This window comes from Macaca mulatta, chromosome 11, assembly GCF_049350105.2.
Source record: "Macaca mulatta isolate MMU2019108-1 chromosome 11, T2T-MMU8v2.0, whole genome shotgun sequence".
In the NCBI taxonomy this organism is placed as follows: domain Eukaryota; kingdom Metazoa; phylum Chordata; class Mammalia; order Primates; family Cercopithecidae; genus Macaca; species Macaca mulatta.
Window position 1 is genome coordinate 73550965 of NC_133416.1, and position 14410 is coordinate 73565374.

Genomic DNA, 14410 nt, shown 5'->3' on the forward strand with positions numbered 1-14410 from the left:
AATAGCCTCAAAAGGCCAAATCTAAGAATTACAGGCCTTAAAGATGAAGTAGAGAGACAGACAGGGGTAGAAACTTTATTCAAAGGGATAATAACAGAGAACTTCCCAAACATAGAGAAAGATATCTATATTCAAGTACAAGAACCTTATAGACCACCTGTGGGAATTTCAGCAACTACAGATGCAAAATAACTGAAATCATAACAGTCTCTCAGACCACAGCACAATCAAATTAAACTCAAGGTTAAGAAATTCACTCTAAGCCAAGGTTTTATGGACAGAATTATGATCTTCTTGGGATGGAGCCCCTTGCAGGACGGGGAGCCATGGTCTCTCTGGTTGTTGACTTAGCCTTTCCTGCCTGCTGGCTCTGGAGAGTCTGGGCGGTCTGGATGAGGGTGGTTCCCCAAAGGACAGAGCACCTGCTCTGTCAAGGAGCAGGCAGACTGCTTCTTTAAGCAGGTTCCTGATACCGTTCCTCCTGACTGGGTGCGACCTCCCAACAGGGGTCTCCAGGTCACCAGATAGGCATCAGGTCAGTGCCCCTCTGGAACAGAGCTCTTAGAGGAAGGAGCAGGCTCCCGTCTTTGCTGTTTTGTAGCCTTCACTGGTGATACATCCAGGTGCAGGAGGGACCCAGGCTTGGGGTCTGGAGTGGACCCCCAGCAAACCACAACAGCACTACAGAAGGGGGGCCTGACTGTTAAAAGAAAAACAAATAAACAGAAAGCAACAACAGTAACATCATCAATAAAAAGACCCCACAAAAACTCCATTCACAGGTCAGCAAACTCAAAGATTGAAGGCAGATAAGCCCACAAAGATGAGAAAGAATCAACATAAAATTGCAGAAAACTCAAAATGCCAGGGTGCCTCTTCTCTTCCAAATAACTGCAATACTTCTTCAGCAAGGGCACAGAACTGGGCTGAAGCTGAGATGGCTGAATTGGCAGAAGTAGGCTTCAAGAGGTGGGTAATAATGAACTTCACTGAACTAAAGGAGCATACTCTAACACAATGCAAATAAGCTAAGAATCATAATAAAACATTACAGAAGCTGATGACTAGAATAGCCAGTTTAGTGAGAAACATAAATGACCTTACGGAGCTGAAAAACACAACATGATAAATTCACAATGCAATCACAAGTGTCCATAGCCAAACAGACTAAGTGGAACAAAGAATCTCAGAGTTGAAGACTATCTTTCTGAAATAAGACAGGCAGACAAGAATAGAGAAAAAAGAATAAAAAGGAATAAACAAAACCTCCAAGAAGTATGGGATTATGTAAAAAGACCAAATCTATGACTGATTGGGGTACCTGAAGGAGATGGGGAGAACAGAACCAAGTTGGAAAACATACTTCAGGATATAATCCAGGAGAACTTCCCAAGCCTAGCAAGATAGGCCAACATTCAAATATAGGAAATCCAGAGAACCTCAGTAAGATACTACATGAGAAGATCAACCCCAAGACACAAACTCATTGGATTCTCCAAGGTCAAAATGAACGAAAAAAATGTTAAGGGGAGCCAGAAAGAAAAGCCAGGATGCCTATAAAGGGAAGCCCATCAGACCAACATCAGACCTCTACAGAAACCTACAAGCCAGAAGAGTTTGGGGGCCAATATTCAACATTCTAAAAGAAAATAATTTCCAATCCAGAATTTCATATCTGGCCAAACTAAACTTCATAAGTAAAGGAGAAATAAGATCCTTTTCTGACAACTAAATGCTGAGGGAATTCATCACCACCAGGCCTACCTTGCCAGAGCTCTTGAAGGAAGTGCTAAATATGGAAAGGAAAAACCATTACTAGCCACTACAAAAACACACTGAAATACACAGACCAGTGACACTAAGAAGCAACCACATAAACAAGTTTACAAAATAACCAGCTAGCATCATGACGACAGGATCAAATTAACACATATCAACACTAAACTTAAATGTAAACAGGCTAAATGCCCCAGTTAAAAGACACAGAATGGCAAACTGGATAAAGAGAGCGCCAAGACCTATTGGTATGCTGTCTTCAAGAGACCTTTCTCATATGCAGTGACACACATAGGCTCAAAAAAAAGTGATGGAGGAAAATTTACCAAGCAATGAAAAACTGAAAAAAGAAGAGCCTGCACTCCTAGTTTGTGAGAAAAGAGATTTTAAACCAACAAAGACAGAAGAAAAGGTTCAATTCAACAAGGCGAGCTAAGTATCCTAAATGCATATGTACCCAATACAGGAGCACCCAGATTCATAAAGAGAGTTCTTAGATACCTACAGAGAAACTTATACTCCTACACAGTGATAGTGGGAGATTGTAACACCCCACTGACAATATTAGACAGATCATTGAGACAGAAAATTAACAAAGATATTCAGGACTTGAACTCAGCTCTGGATCAAGTGGACCTGATAGATAGCTACAGAACTTTCCACTCCAAAACAACAGAATATATATTCTTCTCATTGACACATGACACTTACTCTAAAATCGATCACATAATTGGAAGTAAAACATTCCTCAGCACATGCAAAATAACTGAAATCATAACAGTCTCTCAAATCACAGCACAATCAAATTAAACTCAAGATTAAGAAATTTGCTCTAAACCACACTACTACTTTGGAAATTGAACAGCCTGCCCCCAGGTGACCCTCGGGTGAATAATAAAATTAAGGCAGAAATCAAGAAATTATTTGAAACTAATGAGAACAAACAGACCAATAATGAGTTCTGAAATTGAGACAGTAATAAATAGTGTCTACCAACCAAAAAAATCACAGGACCACATGGATTTACAGCTGAATTCTAATGGAGGTACAAAGATGAGCTGGTATTATTTCTTCTGAAACTATTCCAAACAATTGAAAATAAGGAATTTGTCCCTAACTCATTTTGTGAGGCCAGTATCATGCTGATACCAAAACCTGGGAGAGATATTCAACAATGAGAAAAAACTTTGGGCTAATGCCCTTGATAAACATGGATGCAAAAATCCTCAATAAAATGCTGGCAAACTGAATCCAGCAGCACGTTAAAAAGTTTATCCACCATGATCAAGTTGACTTCATCCCTGGGATGCAAGGTTGGTTCAACATACACAAAACAATAAATGTGATTCAACATATAAACAGAACTAAAGACAAAAACCACATAATTATCTCAATAGACGCAGAAATGGCCTTCAATAATATTCAACATCCCTTCATTTAAAAACTCTCAATAATCTAGGTATTGAAGGAGCATACTTCAAAATAGTAAAAGCCATATAGGACAAACCCACAGCCAATATCATACTGAATGGGCAAAATCTGGAAGCATTCACCTTGAAAACCAGCACAAGACAAGGATGCCCTCTCACCACTCCTATTCAACATAGTATATTGGAAGTTCTGACCAGGGCAATCAGGCAAGAGAAAAAAATAAAGGGTATTCAAATCAGAAGAGAGGAAGTCAAATTGTCTTTGCAGATGACATGATCTTATATCTAAAAAACCCCATCATCTCAGCCCAAAAGCTTCCCAAGCTGTGATAAGCAACTTCAGTAAAGTCTCAACATACAAAATCACCATGCAAAAATCACTAGCATTCTTATACACCAACAACAGGCAAGCAGAGAGCCAAATAATCAAAGAACTCCCATTCACAATTGCTACAAAGAGAATAAAATACCTAGGAATACAGCTAATAAGGGAAGTGAAGGACCTCTTCAGGGAGAACTACAAACCACTGTTCAAAGAAATCAGAGAGGACACAGACAAATAGAAACACATTCCATGCTCATGGACAGAAAAAATCAACATCGTGAAAATGACCACACTGCCCAAAGTAATTTATAGATTTAATGCCATGCTTGTTAAACTACCTTTGACATTCTTGACAGAATTAGAAAAAAACTGTTTTAAAATTCATGTGGAATCAATAAAGAGCTCGTATAGCCAAACCAATCCTAAGCTAAAAGAACAAAGCTGGAGGCATCATACTACCCAACTTCAAACTATAGTACAAGGCTACAGTAACCAAAACAGCATGGTACTGGCACAAAAATAGACATATAGACCGAAGGAACAGAATACAGAACTCACAAATAAGACCAAACACCCATAACTATCTGATCATCAACAAATCTGACAGAAACAAGCAATGGGAAAAGGATTCCCTATTTAATAAATGGCACTGTGAGAACTGGCTAACCATACAAAGAAAACTGAAACTGGACCCCTTCCTTACACTTTATACAAAATAAAATAAAATAAATAAAATAAAATAAAATAAGATGGATTAAAGACTTAAATCTAAATCCCAAAACTATAAAAACCCTAGAAGAAAATCTAGACAATACCATTTAGGACATAGGCACAGGCAAAGATTTCATGACAAAAATGCCAAAGGCAATGGCAACAAAAGCAAACATTGATAAATGGGATCTAATTAAACTAAAGAGCTTCTGCACAGCAAAAGAAACTATCATCAGAGTGAACAGACAACCTACAGAATGGGAAGAAATTTTCCCAATCTATCCATCTGACAAAGGGCTAATATCCAGAGTTTATAAAGAACTTCGCTTCTCAAAAGAAGATATTCATGCAGTTAGCAAACATATGAGAAAAAGCTCATCATCACTGATCATTAGAGAAACACAAATTGAAATCACAATGAGATATCATCTGATGCCAGTCAGAATGGCAATTATGAAGAAGTAAAGAAACAACAGATGTCGGTGAGACTGCAGAGAAAAAGGAATGCTTTTACACGGTTGGTGGGAACGTAAATTAGTTCAACTATTGTGAAAGACAGTGTGGCAATTCCTCAAAAATCTAGAAGCAGAAATACCATTTGACCCAGCAATCCCATTACTGGGTATATATCCAAAGGAATGTAAATTATTCTATTATAAAGATACATGCATGTGTATGTCCATTGCAGCACTATTCACAATAGCAAATACATGGAATCAACCCAAATGCCCATTAATGATAGAGTGGATAAAGCAAATGTGATACATATACACTATGGAATACTATGCAGCCATAAAAAGGAATGAGATCATGTCCTTTGCAGGTACATGGATAGAGCTGGAAGCTTTTATTCTCAGCAAACTAACACAGAAACAGAAAACCAAACACTGCTTGTTGTCACTTATAAGTGGGAGCTGAACAACGGGAACACATGGACACCCTGGAAGCAACAACACACAGTGGGGCCTCTCATGGGTGAGATGATGGGAGGGAGACCATCGGGAAGAATAGTTAATGAGTACTGGGCTTAATACCTAGAAGATAGGTTGATCTGTGCAGCAAACCATGGCACATGTTTACCAATGTAACAAACCTGCACATCCTGCACATGTACCCTGGAACTTAAAATAAAATTTGAAGAAAACAAAAAACCACGAGGAATTTTTTAAACTATACAAACACATGGAAATGAAACAACATGCTTCTGAGTGACCTGTGGGCCAATGAAGAAATTAGTAAGAAAGTTAAAAAATGTATTGAAACAAATGATAATGGAAACACAACATACTAAAGCCAATGGGATACAGCAAAAGCAGCACTAAGCAGGAAATGTTTAACTGTAAGTGCCTACATCAAAAAAGAACAAAGACATCAAATAAATAAACTAACAATGCATCTTAAAGAATCAGAAAAACAAGAGCAAACTGCACCCAAAATTAGTGGTAGAAAATAAATAACAAAGATCAGAGCAAAAATAAATGAATTTGAAAAGAAGAAAACAATGCCAAGATCAATGAAACAAAATGTTTTTAAAAAGGTGAACAAAATGGACAAAGCTTTAGCCAGACTAATAACAAAAATAAAAAAAAGGAGAAAACCCAACTAAATAAAGTCAGAGATGAAAAAGGAGACATTAGAACTGATATCACAGAAATTCAAAGAATCATTAGTGGCTACTATGAGCAACTATATGCCAATAAATTAGAAAAGCTAGAGGAAATGAATAAATTTCTAGACTCATACAATGTACCAAGATTGAACTATGATGCAATTCAAAACCTGAACAGACCAGTAATAAGTAACAAGATTGAAGTCATAATAAAAAGCTTCCAAGTAAGGAAAACCTGGGACCCAATGGCTTCACTGCCTAATTCTATCAAACATTTAAAGAACTAATATCAATCCTGCTCAAACTATTCTGAAAAACAGAGGAGGAGGAAATCCTTCCAAACTCATTCTATGAGGCCAGTATTACCATGATAACAAAATCAGACAAAGATACACACACACACACACACACACACACACACACACACACACAAAAGAAAGAAAAACAAAATGAAAACTATGGGCCAAAAACCTCTAATGAACATTAATGCAAAAATCCTTAACAAAATACTAGCAAAGTGAAGTCACAAATACATTAAAAAGATGATTCACAACCAAGCTGGATCACAACCCCGAGATTCAAAGATGGTGCAAGCTATGCAAATCAATCAGTGAGACACATCATGTCAATAGAATAAAGGACAGAAATCACATGATCATTTCTATTGATGCTGAAAAAGCATTTGAAAAAAATTTAACATCCCTCAGGATAAAAATCCTCAAAAAACTGGGGTATAGAAGAAATATACCTCGACATAATAAAAGCCATATACAACACAGCTGCTGCTAGTATCATACTGAATGGGAAAAACTGAAAGCCATTCCATTCCTCTAAGATCTGGTACACATCAAGGATGCTCACTGTCACCACTGTTATTCAACATGGTACTGGAAGTCCTAGCTAGAGCAATCCCACAAGGGAAAGAAAAAAGCATATCAACATTGGAAAGGAAGAAGTCAAATTATCCTTGTTTGCAGATGACATGATCTTACATTTGGAAAAACCTGAAGACTCCATGAAAAAAAACTATTAGAGCTGATTAAAAAAATTCAGTAAAGTTGCAGGCTTCAAAATCAATAATACAAAAATCAGTAGCATTTCTATATGCCAACAGTGAACAACCTGAAAGAGAAATTAAAGACACAATCCCATTTACAAGAGCCACAAATAAAATCAAATACGTAGAAATTAACTTAATGAAAGAAGTGAAAGAGCTCTACAGTGAAAACTGTAAAACGCTGATGAAAGAAATTGAAGAGCACGCAAAGGAATAGAAAAAAAAAATACATGTTTATAAACCAGAAGACTCAATATTGTTAAAATGTCCATACTACCCAGAGCAATCTACATATTCAATGCTATCTGTATCAAAATACCAATGACAGTCTTCACAGAAATAGATAAAAGTATCCTAAAATTTATACTGAGCCACAAAAGACCTAGAATACCCAATGCCATCCTGAGCAAAAAGAACAAAATTGGAAGAATCCCATTATCTGACTTCAAATTATACTACAGACATATAGTAACCCAAACACCATGGTACTGGCATAAAAATATACACATAGACCAATGGAACAGAACAGAGAACCCAGAAACAAATCCACATACCTACAGTGAACTCATTTTTGACAAAGGTGCCTAGAACATACACTGGGGAAAAGACAATCTCTTCAATAAATGGTGCTGGGAAAACGGAATATTAACATGCAGAAGAATAAAACTAGACAGCTATTTCTTGTCATATACAAAAGTCAAATCAAAGTGGATTAACAACTTAAATCTAAGACTTCAAACTATGACACTACCACAAGAAAACATTGGGGAAACTCTCCAGGACATTGGTCTGGGCAAATATGTCTTAATACCTCACAAGCGTGGGCAACCTAAGCAAAATGGACAAATGGGATCACAACAAGTGAAAAAGCTTTTTCATAGCAAAGAAAAAAAATCAACAAAGTGAAGAGACAGCTCACATAACAGGATAAAATATTTGCAAACTATCCATCTGACAAGGGATTAATCACCAGAATATACATGGAGCTCAACCAAGTCTATAGGAAAAAAAATCTAGTAATCCTATTAAAAAATGACCAAAATATTTGAATAGTCATTTCTAAAAAGAAGACATCCACATGGCTAACAGGCATATGAAAAGATGCTCAACATCAGTGGTCATCAGAGAAATGCAAATCAAAACTACAATGAGATATCATCTGACCCCAGTTAAAGTGGTTTTTATCCAAAAGACAGGCAATAACAAATGCTGGAGAGAATGTGGAGGAAAGGGAACCCTGTATACTCTGTTGATGGGAATGTAAATTAGTACAACCACCATAAAAATAGCTGGAGGTTCCTCAAAAAACTAAAAAGAGAGCTACCATATGATCCGGCAATCCCACTGCTGGGTATATACCCAAAAGAAAGGAAATCAGAATATTGAAGAGATATCTGAACTCCTATGTTTGCTGCAGCACTGTTCACAACAGCCAAGATTTGGAAGCAACATAAGTGTCCATTGAGAGAGAAATGGATAAAAGAAATGTGGTACATATATACAACAGGGTTCCATTCAGGCATAAAAAAGAACAAGATCCTGTCACTTGCAACGCATTAGATGGAACTGGTGGTCATTATGTTCAGTGGAATAAACTAGGCACAGAAATACAAACATCACATGTTCTCACTTATTTATGGTATTTAAAAATCAAAATAATTGAACTCATGGAGATAGAGAGTAGAAGGATTGTTACCAGAGGCTAGGAAGGGTAGTGGGGGGGTCAGGGTGGGGAAAGTAGGGATGGTTAATGGGTACAAAAAAAAAATAGAATGAATAAGACCTAGTATTTGATGGCACAACAGGGTGACTATGGTCAGTAGTAATTTAACTGCACACTTAAAAATAACTAAAAGAGTATAATTGGATTGCTTGTAACACAAAGGATAAAAGCTTGAGGGGATGGGTGCCCTATTCTCCATGATGTAATTACTATGCATTGCATGCCTTATCAAAATATCTCTTGTATCCCATAAATATATATACCAACTATATACCCACAAAAATTAAAAATTAAAAAAAAATGGTAATAACTGACAAGCTGCTGGGATGGCTCCCTCAGCCCTGGATTGCCTGCCTATCTCCCAACTGTTTTAAGAGAGAAACTTCTGTCTTGTTTGATCCACTGTCTTTAGATGTCTCTTTGTCATAGCAGTGGAGCCTGTACATACATTTCTAAACTCATACAATGTCCTTCCTACTTTTCTAATGTTAAAGTATTTCTTGGGCTGGATGTGGTGGCTCACACTTGTAATCCCAGCACTTTGGGAGGCTGAGGTGGGTGGATCACCTGAGGTCAGGAGTTTGAGACCAGCCTGGCCAACATGGCGAAAACCCGTCTCTAGTAAAAAAATACAAAAATTAGCCAGGCATGGTGGTGCACACCTGTAATCCCAGCTACTTGGGAGGCTGAGGCAGGAGAATCACATGAACCCAGGAGGCAGAGGTTTCAGTAAGCCGAGATCATACTGCTGCACTCCAGCATGGGTGACAGAGGAGACACTCTGTCTCAAAAATAAAATAAAGTATTTATTTAATAAAATAATTGTGATAATAGGTTGAAATTTTTTTAAGTCCTGAATTGGAAAACAAAAAGAAAGTTAATGGTCTTATATCAGTATCCTCAATCATTTAAAAATATTTTTATTTATGAAATTAAAAATTTGAGACGTCCTGATTTTGATGGTATATGGGCCAAATAGGTGACATGAACATTTTAACGCTCAAGAATCTTGCTTGCCCAGTGGGGATATTCTGGTAACAGCAAAACTCTTGCACAAGTTATCACCTCTGTTTGGGTACCTCTAATAAGTGCGGCTACTTTCAGGTTTTTGTTTTGGTCAGAAAATGAACGGAAGATGATCAGTGAAGGAGAGCCTATGCTAGACTCATGAGAGACCCTAAGAAACGTTTTCAGCTGTGTATAAATAAATTGATAACCAGGAGAAGATCTATGGAGCCACTGCAACTAGGGATGTCAAATATGATCAATTAACAGTGGCTGCTTGGAAGTTTTTGAAAATACAGTGACCCATTAGAAAGGTTTGCTTTGGGTGTGGAAGGTATCATGTATACTTAAATTAAGAGAGGGCTTAAAATGAATCAGAAAACCTATTTTCCTTACCTGTGTGCCACACTTCCTTTCTTGATATCCGAAATGACGAGGGGGTCTCCTGGTTTTCTACTAGATGGTGCTGTAATAATGGAGATAGAATAATCACATCTTCATATCCATTATTCACCCCTTTACTGTACATTTCCCCTGTTTTATAATAACTTAATGCAAGTAATGTTTGTATACAAAACAAAGATAGTCAGCAAATGAATTAGCAAGTATGCACATTATATCTATACAAATGTTTAGGTTGAAATATTTATAAACAAAAACTAAAGCAATGCCATTTAAATTTGTAATTAGAGAAAGCAATTGGATAAGTACCCATTAGATTTAAATCTATTTTAATAAGCAATTCCCAAGAGAGGACCTGAAGGGTGGGTACCTCAGTTGGAGAGTATTAAAATCAATTGGGGGCTCCCCTTAGTTACCCCTTCTTCTATTCTTTTCCAGTGAGGAGACACCACTGTTGATGGGAATATGCCATATTACTCCAGTGTAGAGTGGGAAAGTGGATAAGAATCACTGATTTAAAGTTCCTTTTTTTTTGGCTAGGCACAGTGGCTCATGCCTGTAATCCTAGCACTTTGAGAGGTTGAGGCGGGAGGATCACCTGGGGTCAGAAGTTCGACATCAGCCTGACCAACATGGTGAAACCCCATCTCTACTAAAAACAGAAAAATTAGAAAGGCGTGGTGGTGCATGCCTATAGTCCCAGCTACATGGGAGGCTGAGGCAGGAGAATTGCTTTTACCCAGGAGGCAGAGGTTACAGTGAGCCGAGATCACACTACTCACTCTAGCCTGGGCAACAGAGCAAGACTCTGTCTCAATAAATAAATAAATAAATAAATAAATAAATAAAGTTCTTTTTTTTTCTCCACAAGGAAATCTTTTGCTAGATGGACTCTAAATCTTTAAATTCTGCTCACAAATTCATACTTAGAAAGCTCCTGGAATGTGACTCTCTCTTTTTTTTTTAGTAAATATTTTGTTACTAGTTAACTAAATTTTTATATATGCTGATAGTCTAAACATGTACATGTAACTTTTATTACATTTATAGATAAAACTATTATACTGCACAGTGATCAGTTTTGGGCTTTACTAATTTTCTTAGGAATATTTCCATTTATGGGAATAAAAAAAATTAGAAATGAGCCTACTTAGAATTAACCCTAGAAACTAATTATAGTCCATATAAATACAAAAAATCATCTTGACTTAGAGGTTTACATTTAATGCAGGAATCTGATCCTTAAAATTAGCCATACCAACATTTGTGAAAAACAATTTGCCTCTGAAAGGAGACATTTTGCCAACCTGAAGGCTGGAGAGGTTTCCTTCCAGAGATCATTAACAGGCCCCTAAAGTGAGATTTTATTATAAACAGTCTGATCACCCCATAATAATCATAGAGCCATATCATATCCCATAATCCCATCTGAATCCCAGGAAAATGTTTATGCACAAGAACAGATGGCTTAATACCTTAACACAACATTTCAAGAAAAAGAAAACACATATACCGATACCTTACCCACTGTCTAAATTAGTCCAGAGTAAATGCTAATGGGGCTTCATTCAATCATTATTCTTAGCTGTTAGCAAAGAATGCAAAACATTCTCTTCACTTTAATTAAGTCTAATTTAAAACTCCATTCAATGATTTGATAGAATGCCTCTAGAGGCATATAAGCATCTAGGATTTCTAGTTACATCATATTTCAAAACTGCAAATTGTTCTGGTCATAGGGCACAGAAATAAAAACTTTGTTAGTACCAGCAAGTATAGCTTTTCTAGCATCTGCCAATGAATTGACACAATATTTTGCCAAGCTGTAGTAACCATCACATAGCACTCAATGTTTCCTTTGGCTTTTTAAAAAATCCATGTTCCACTGAAATGGTCTGTAAAACCAAACAATAGTACAGGCAACAAAATACATCAGACCTATCTGTCATCCTTGAAAGAGAGGAATATAGCACTATGAGCTCTTGGTCAAACCTACACGGCTTTGCAGAGGAGTCTGAAACTTCTCATGGTCTACAGACATGTATGGTGGCCATTTTCACATTTACTAGATTCTTCTCTTTCTCCTTTAATGGAGTCAATAGGGTAGATGCCCATTGGGATAATGAGGTTGAACCCAGAAGTATGTCATCCAGATCTGTATGAGATCCTGCCCATCACCACCATGCATGTTAAATGTGGCTATGCATGGTCTGGGGGACCAGTCATGGTTTGTGTATCCTAGCCCCATGTTTTAATTTTTTACTACCTAAGAAGGAGTCACAAACCAAGCATGCTTTGCTTGGCTAGTAGTGCTTTAAAAATACTTAGTTGCCAACACTTACAAATTAGTAGATTTTATATAGATACATGGCTTCTTTTAAAAAAAAATAGATGGGCAATATGGTGCCATGATTAAGAGACAGGACTTGGTAGCCAGAATGGTCGAATCTAAAATCCTGGCTCTACCACTTATTAGCTATATGTGCTTGAGCACCCAGTCCTTAGGTGCCTTAGTTTCCTCATCTGCAAAATGGTGTTGATGAATAACAGTGCTTACCGTAGTTTCTGTTGGGACGATTATGTGAGCTATTATATGTAAAGAGACTGGACGAGTGCACACATAATGAATTACATAAATGTTTATTGTTGCTATTATTGTTTAACAGCAGTGGACTAAGTTTTCCACTACCTCCTTTAGACCGAGCCTTAGATTTCCCATTTGCCTCTATCCTCATTGGGCTGATCTCACTTCCTGAGTTGCCTCACCCATGAAGGCTTCTGAGTTTGTGATCCTTTGAATGAGAATATACTAGCATTCACTCAGTTCCTGGAATTTGATTGGAGTTCTCCACAGAACCATTCATTTATTTAGTACATATTTATTGAACACCAACTACGAGACAGGCACCTCTGCTCTGGGCACTGGTTATGAAACCCCAGAGAAGTTGAATAAAAAGGAGAGGCAGAGCTGGTTAAATCTCCTGAGCTTATTGGGCATGAAATAGTTTTCTCTCTTCTGTGAAGTGATTCCAAGTGGGAAATCCATACAAATGCATCATATGGGGATGGGGAAGGACATTGAATACTTCCAAGAGTGTGATTAAGAAGAAAAGGGCAACAAAAGCTTATTAAGTTCTGAAACAGAAAAAACAATCACATCTCTTTGAAATTTCAAACTCCTTGAAATTTCAACTTAACTGGTCAAACACACAACTAAAAATCTGACAAAAAAGAGCAATGATGCTAAATCCTTTGTTATACAATATATATTAGTACTGCCTCTTTCTCATTCCTATTTTATGAAATGATTTTAATTCAAATTCGTCACTTGTATCTCCAATGCAGGTGTTTCTGTTGTTACTAGATTTGCATTGAGTCATTTACAAGCTTGTTCAGAAATCTTCATTGTCATCTGTGTCTACAGCTCTTCTGCAATCCAGCAAGACAATGTCATTGGAAATTTTTATCCCAGATCACAAGAATTCATTTTAGTAAATTGCAATATTGAGATTTTTCATTCTGCCTAAGATATACATTCTTGATACTCACAAGGAAACAACTTACTATATTACTTTTTAAAATTTATTTTCTTTGTACCAAAAATATACACACATACAATTTAAAGAGTCAAGAATTCTGAAAGAGCCATTCTCAATTTCTTGCTTCTCCAGGTGCAACCGCTTTCAATTCTTTTGGCTGTTTCCGTATTGCTATATAACATATGACTATTACTACCAAATTATTTTTTGGTGTTAGTCATTTCTATTTACTTTCTATTATGAAAGATGAAGAGTTAGTTTCTCCAACCTCTAGACCACTAACATACTCATATACCCTTCTTGTCCTTCCATTTTCCCAATACCATTTTGTCATAATTTTCGGTATTTATTAATCAACATTTGATATTTATTTTAGCATGACTATGTCAACAGCATCCAGAGATAAGTCATATAGCATTCCATGATTTATTTCCTTTTCTGCAGAATATGTATTTCCTTTAATTATTTGTTGTCTTGATGTTTTTATTTGCTTTGTTTTCTCGTGTTTATTATTAATTCAACTCCTTATATTTCCCAGGATATATAAATCTTCTCTCAATGTGTTAAATCTTATTAGGAATTCTATCAGAGTTTGCTAACCTGTCTAGACTGGTTGCTTTCTAGGTTTGCCACACAGATCTTGGGGACTTCCTTCCCACAAACCCTGGGAACCCAGAGATTCTCTTCTCTCTTGCATCCTTAGAGCCCTTGTATCCTAAACCCAACTCTCCCTGTTTCTGGCTTTACTTTCTCTCACTCTTGGTGTACATTCTCCAGTAGCTTCCCGAGGAAGACTGCAAGGGGGAAGAGTTTATTGAGACCTTGTATAGCTT

At 36.9% G+C, this 14410-nt stretch overlaps 1 protein-coding gene across 11 annotated transcripts in view; it reads right to left on the reverse strand.

The window, feature by feature from the left end:
* The window catches only part of GRIP1 (glutamate receptor interacting protein 1), a 715153-nt gene that overhangs the window by 63005 nt on the left and 637738 nt on the right, over positions 1 to 14410 (reverse strand). For all 11 annotated transcript variants that reach the window (XM_077954689.1, XM_077954687.1, XM_077954683.1 and 8 more), the window contains one exon: positions 10033 to 10102. In XM_077954689.1, coding sequence (XP_077810815.1) covers positions 10033 to 10102 — 70 coding nt within the window. The remainder of the gene's footprint in view (positions 1 to 10032; positions 10103 to 14410) is intronic.